This window comes from Apium graveolens, chromosome 1 (assembly GCF_009905375.1).
Source record: "Apium graveolens cultivar Ventura chromosome 1, ASM990537v1, whole genome shotgun sequence".
In the NCBI taxonomy this organism is placed as follows: domain Eukaryota; kingdom Viridiplantae; phylum Streptophyta; class Magnoliopsida; order Apiales; family Apiaceae; genus Apium; species Apium graveolens.
The window spans coordinates 167,455,238-167,462,315 of NC_133647.1; the positions used below are offsets into that span (position 1 = coordinate 167,455,238).

At 35.8% G+C, this 7,078-nt stretch overlaps 1 protein-coding gene and 1 long non-coding RNA gene across 3 annotated transcripts; one reads left to right on the top strand and one right to left on the bottom strand.

Moving 5' to 3' along the window:
• Window positions 1-2,387: 2,387 nt before the first annotated feature.
• Window positions 2,388-4,915, top strand: LOC141721809 (uncharacterized). 2 transcript variants are annotated; one of them, XR_012574906.1, is made up of 4 exons: window positions 2,388-3,338; window positions 3,427-3,786; window positions 4,132-4,220; window positions 4,290-4,915. It is a non-coding gene; the product is annotated as an uncharacterized LOC141721809 (long non-coding RNA). The 2 variants fall into 2 exon arrangements; XR_012574905.1 differs by having other exon boundaries at window positions 2,388-2,843.
• Window positions 4,916-5,836: 921 nt separating this feature from the next.
• On the bottom strand, window positions 5,837-6,214 carry LOC141711036 (uncharacterized). The gene has a single exon (XM_074513493.1). It carries the CDS (start codon window positions 6,212-6,214, stop codon window positions 5,837-5,839), a length of 378 nt encoding a protein of 125 aa, XP_074369594.1.
• Window positions 6,215-7,078: the final 864 nt, after the last annotated feature.

Genomic DNA, 7,078 nt, shown 5'->3' on the forward strand with positions numbered 1-7,078 from the left:
GTGTATCTAATATAATTATAATTTTTTATTGTACTTAACTTCTTTCTCAAATCTTTTATTGGAACCAAACACTTATAAAATTAATTAAAATAAAGAAAATTTTAATATCATAAAATTTTAGAAATAAATTATCAAAAATTCTAAAGGATGTCATTAAATAAAAAACAATCATTATTACTTGATATGGATAGAAAATACATCCTAAAGATACATTAAATATCGCATTAATTACACTTGGGCTTCTTGTCTGAAGTCCAGTACAGACCTGTCTGATCCGAACTCGTAGCAGACTCAAGACGGCCCATGTAGATAAGGCCCACCAGCAGAGGTCGTCAAGGTCCACGAACACAAGTTATTCAAGGGCTAGGCCCAATACGGCTGGAAGACATGTGTCCTAAACAGACTCAAATTCCAACACAGAAGGTTTCAGAGTTCCTTCCCTTATAGGACTCCTAATCACCATCTAAGTTGAAGACTTTTCCACCAAGTCTCCCAATACAAGTGTAACCCTAGACTCACCTCTATATAAAGGGCTCTACCCCTCAACCTAGAACTACATTTTTGGCTTAATTCTCTACCGCAATGAGATACGTAGGCATCTTGCAAGGACCGATAGTCCCGAACGCAAGAGCAACCATTAAAGCTCGAAGCTCACAAATCCTAGCATTAAATACTAACGCACTCTAGTTTTTATTCCACAACATTACTAATATTATACACTTAATATTTTATCTCATGTAGATACAATTTTAGCTGATATAAATAGTATATCAATTCAATTCATAAGAATATATGAATGAAGTATATATAAAGAAATAATAATAATAATAATAATAATAATAATAATAATAATAATAATAATAATAATGAGACACATCTCGTGTAGAGCGTGTAGGTAACCTTCCTCAACACCCCAATTTCGGGTGTTGAAACACTCCCCCTTTTAATTAGATCAGATTCCCCGCCAAACCCTAAAAAATCAAGCCCTCTATTTTTAATTTTTTCCCAAACAGGGATTGTGAAATCTGAACCCCTCCTGATCGAACCCATCTCTCCTCAGCCTGCCATCCAAACAAACAGAGCCTAAGGAATTATAAGTATAGTTTCACATTTAACTATTTTATTTTAACAAAAAAATACTCAAGATAAATGCGATCAATGACCACATTTAGGATCCAAATTGTTTAAATAACTAATTTTGAAGACTTAAAATATATATACATAAATATTAGAGATTTATGCATTTTAAATGTAAGCATTTTCAGGTTCAAATCATCACTTGCCCATTGCATTGTCTAACCCAATCGTGAACAGACTTTAAGAGACATGATTTGGAAGACTTGTTTAGGTAATAATAAATATTCTTATCCAGTAGATATGAAGAAAAATAATAACGTTAATACTGCTTTTGCCTAAGTACATATACAACTCAGTCTACACCAATTACAACCTCACATCTTAGTCAACTGGAAGCTAAAACTCATAGTATCATGAAGACAATAAAATAACTCGGTGCAACAACTTCGGTCCAAAGAACTTTTGCCAGGAAAAATTAGCAACTCTGTTTGTATCGAAATTAATAGGTTAAATGATAAGGATGACTTAATGATTGATTCATGCAATATAGCTAAATTGAAAAGAACGTAAATGAAAATGACACAAGAGATTGGTGACGCGGAAAACACGTGAACGGGAAAAAACCTCAGGTGGGATTATGTACCCAACCTAATGAAATTCACTATACATTTAATGATAAATACAAGAAATGATACAAACTTTGTTCTACTAGTTACATATCACGTTTATTACTATTATCAAGTTCTTCTGTTTGTGTGTATATGTGTAGACAATGTGTTAAGCTTTTTCTAGTATGAACTTCTTGAGTTTTGTTTGCCGAGATGCCCCTCCCTTTTGTGGTGTATCCTGTGCTTTGTAATGCTAATCCATTTTTCTCTCCCTCTTCTTTTGCCCTATTCAAATTCATGCCTATCATTTCCCCTTATTTCTCCTCGTGCCCATACTCCTTGCTGAAGAATAGTTCTTTTAGTTAAGTTTAATGCTTACAAATCGGAGCTGATGTGAGACTCGGTCTACAAGATTATCTTATCCATTCTACAACTTATGTTGTCTGTGTTCACATTTCTATTCGACGCCTCCCATTCGAGTGTCTTCCTGCTTCTGTCGACTGTCTGGCCTTCTCGTAGTGTGACGACATGAAAAAATGATGAATAACAATAGCCCCAGATTTTGTCAATAAAAAATAGATTTTATATGACAAAATCTTTATTTAACATCAGATAATTCAAAAAGTAACATTTTTAGTAATAATTTTTATCTCTAACGTGAAGTAATCTTTTAAATTCCTTGGGCCTCGTGTGGTGTTCCAATCAGATATATATGTATTGGCTGTTGAGTTATCAAGAATGACTCTTCATTACCCTTTTTGATGATTCCCTTGAACTCCTAATATACGCTCACCCCCAATTTAACCCCTTGCATCTTGTTTTCTCCATAACTTTCACTGTCAACAAAACCAACCATTCACATCCCTCTTCTGAACTATCCTGATGGCAAAGAAAAACGTCAAAAGTTCTAACTCCCGTAACTCTACTCTTGTTGATACTCAAACTGAAACCACCAATTGGGTCGCCACGGGTCTACTTGATTCTCGGGATAGCCTCCAAAGATTTATGAAACGTGAAATATTTGAGGAGGCAAAGATCTTGTTTCACTCTAACGTTATTGTTGTTATTTCTTATTCCTCGGTGCGTGATGATCACTATAAAACGGGGTGGATCTGCTTATACTATTATCCTCGAGGCTTATACTATTATCCTTTCGATGTAGGTCTTACGTTCCCTTTTTCTAAGTTTGTGTTTAAGGTTTTGAGAACTTTTAATGTTTCACCTGGGCAATTGATGCCCTTTGCATAGAGAACCCTGGCCTGCTTAGATGCTATTGATGGAAAGCATCACCTAGGAATTGATGTTGAGGTCATGAAACACTACTATTGTTTGAAGAAGTTTAGCAGTTTTAGAATTGGTTTTAGCAATAGGAACATCGATGGCCAATTGATATTGAACAAGGACTACTTTTTTGTCGAAAAGAAACCCATTGGTGACGACGCTAATTACTTGTTCGATCGTTGGAACAACTCAGATATTTCATCTACCCTGTTAAATTCTTATCGATATTCTTTTTATTTTTCCAAATATTCATTGTTTGTCATTGCATATCAATTACTTAATCATACATCCGATCTGGTAATTAGGAGACTCTCTTGACGAGCTTTGGTTATCAACTTCACACAAATGTCAATCATAGTAGTATCATTGATGGTTGGTCTATTGTAGCCTAATCGACCTTTGCATGTTTATTTGTATGTAGTCAAGTATGTTACAATTGTGTTTTCCATGTCTTGATCAGATCCGGACTTTGAACCCGACCAAAACATCACTTCAGCTAGAGTTACTGTAGAGAAAATTCGTGCCCTTGCCCCTGGTGAAAGAATTTGGCCTAACTGTCTTGGTCGACCTATCTGGAATGTTAGAACTGTCGACGTGGATGACTTTGTTGCAAAGGTGAAAAAGAAACTTGTCATACGTGATGAAGGTACTTCTAAAAAAGGCATCATCAAGACCGCTGCTAGCCGTACAAGGAGCAAACAAGTCGCTATGCCCATTGCGAGATCTTCTCAATCTGTCTAGAGTCTTTCATCAGAATCTGAAGATAGTCCAAAGAGTATCAAAGGAGTTGAGATGAGCACTGGTCATTTTTATGCAAAAGGTATACGTCGATCTTTCTTCTTTTTGGCGTATTTCTTCTTTGCATTTTGCTTTTCGACCTTTATTTTAACTTGGATTTAACCCTTCTTCATTATTATAGAGTTTAAGCCACATGTCATTAAATCCTTGTTTGTTTTAAGTCGTGATTTATTTAAGAGAGCTCGTGATGAAAAATCAACTAAGACTGAGTCTTCAAAAGCCCGTATCATGTTTAGTCATGTTAGCACCCCTTCTATAAAGAAAGTGTGAGTTAACCCTTCAGCCATCAAGTCTAAATCATTCGTTCCCTTGGCCATTCAAAATTATGATGTTACAGCTGACCCTTCCACATTCGCTCATATGCTAGGTGATATGTTACTTCCCCAACCCATGTAAGCTCTCTCTGAAACGTCTGTTGATTCTATCATGAGCGACACTGCTGGTTACTCTTTCAATGTAAGCATTGTTGTAAATTTTCACATGTAGTCTTATTATTTTCTTTCTTACTTACAATCCATTTAACAGACTCTTGAAAGCATCATGGTGGCTCGTGAGGTGTATAATCATGATATGAAGAGGCTCAAAAAATTGGAAGATGACGATATGAAGTGTGCCTCTAAGATTCAAGCTGCTGAGAAGCTGGCCTTTAACAATCTCAAAGCGATGAAGGATGTTCAAAATGAGTTGGAAGAGTTTGCTTCTAAGGTTCAGTCACTAGAGAAGGATATGCGTGATGAATCGGAAAAGGCTGTTCATCAACGGATTATGCGAACCCATGTTAACATGATGTTGTAGTACCATAGGGGTGGATGGAGCTCATGGGACGTTCCTGAAACTGTCAAAATCTATAATGAAGTATTTCCTGATGACGCTTTCCCTATGGATGAGTTTGGTGGTGCTACCAATGATGGCGATAATGCAAAATCCCCTAAAGGTGCTCGTGAGGACACGTGGCAGAATCCTTTTCTTATAGCTTTTGTTTAAGTATTTGAGACTTGTTTGGTTTTATCCTTGAACTTGATTTCTCCTTTTGTTATGCTATTTTTGCTACATTGCATCCCTGTTTCGGTTTTTAGCGGGGGATAGTGATTCAATTTATGTTGGATTTTGCTTTGAACAATTGACGTAATTTTAACTTATGTTGCTATAAACTGCATTTATGTCATTATCGTATTACTTGATTTTATTGTGTATATATTTGATTTACTCCTTGTTGACGATTGTAGTTGTTTCCTTTACTATGTATCACATTCATGACTTAGTAATTTGTTGTGAGTTTTAAGCTTTGAATAGTTGTTCAACATGTAAAGTAGAATCCCTCAAAGTGTCATCACGAAATACAAGAACATTACGATCAATTACTTATCGTGACGAAGCAATTATTTACGCAATTATATAAGACAAACTTTCATTTCGTCGCCAAGATATGACTTAACTTTTTGCTTCATATGTAATTTGTAATCGTCAATATATTTGATTTGTCAATATACGTTGGTGCATGCACTCGTAGAGTGGTTAAGAGGCCTTTATCCCTCTTGAAACTCATTGAATATTATATTATTTGTTAATACAACGTGAACGTGTATGAACATTATTTGCAAGAAATCCGATATAATTTCCATGTCGACTACAACTTTTGTTCGACTATAGTACTTTTATTTAAAGTGGTATAATAGTAGTAGGGTGATCAGCGCTCATGCCTGTAGTTGATACGTTTTGTTTATCATATATTGATGTACACAATTACTATAAAAGCAACTATAATAAAGTAGACTTATGTAATCATGAGTAAATCTAGTAGACAAACACAATTGGTAGAAATAATTTGCATAGTCACATAACTTATAGTGCTAGATGTTATGACTTGAAAACATAGAATCAAACTTCTTAAAATAAAATGCCATACCAACATAAACAACATTCGACAATCAACTATGTCCTAGTGACTTATTCGTCGAGGGTTCCTAAAAACTTGAAATTAAAGAAGAAATTAGAAAACCTTACATGTGATAAAACTTTAAATGTAAAGCATTCCAGCTTCTCGGTACTTAAATGTCGTCCAAGCTTGATAATCAATAAGCCCCACGTCCAAAAACTGCATCAATAAGGTAAGGTCCTTCCCAGGTGTTGAAAACTTTTCCCGCTATCACGTCCACAGTATTTTGGAATGTCTTCCTCAATAATAGGTCACCAACACGGAAAGCTCTTATGTGAACATGTTTGTTATATGTGTTGGCAATCCTCTGCTGATAAGACACCATACAAATTTTTGCAATCTCTGAGAGTTCGGCTATTGTATTTATGTCATGTGTCAATTCTTTATCGTTCATGATAGACGTTAATAAGCCATACCTGGTAATAGGCATCATGACCTCTGTTGGTAGGACTGCTTCAGTCCCATAAACTAAACTGTAAGGTGTTTGTCCAGTTGATGCCAAAGGAGTAGTCATGTCTGACCATAATACCCAAGGCAATTCTTCATCCCACTTTCTGTTACAGGATGTTAGTATTTTTTTGAGATTGTTAATTATGATCTTGTTGCTTAATTCAGCCTGTCCGTTGGGTTGAGGATATCTTGGTATAAACTTGATCAAGTTGATGTTCTAATGTTTGCAAAATGCTTCCGTCTTGTCGCTTATGAATTGTGATCCATTATCACAAATGATTTTAACTGGTACACCAAACTTGTATAGAATGTTATTCTTGATGAACGAGATCACCTATTTCGACGTGACGTACTTGAATGCCTCTGCTTCAATTCACTTGGAGAAATAGTTTGTCATGGCCGGCATGAAAACTTTCTGTCCAGGTGCAGGTGGCATCTTTCCCACAATGTCCATCCCCCATTTCATGAAAGGCCAAGAGGGAATAGACATGTTTAGGTGCTCAGACGGTTAATATATGACGGGCGCATGTCTTCGGCAAGCATCACATTTCTTCATGTAATCATATGAATCTTATCTTAATATTGGCCAATAGTAACCCAAACATAAAATATTTAAAGAGAGATTCTTCTGTTGGTATGATTCCCACATTCTCCTTCATGTGCATCTCCCAAGACTATGTCAGCCTCATGCCTTCTCAAGCACCTTTGAAGTAACCATGTAGACGATTTTTTGAACAAATCGTCATCTATGACTATAAATCTTGATGCCTTCATCCTAATGATCCTAGCTTCATTGTTGCTACTGGATTTGACTCCAAGTTGTAAGTAATATTTGTATGTTTAAATCCATCTATCCATGACCTCATTTGCATTGTTGTCATATTGGTCGAGGGCCATTACTTCTACATCATGAACCAACCTTTCAACA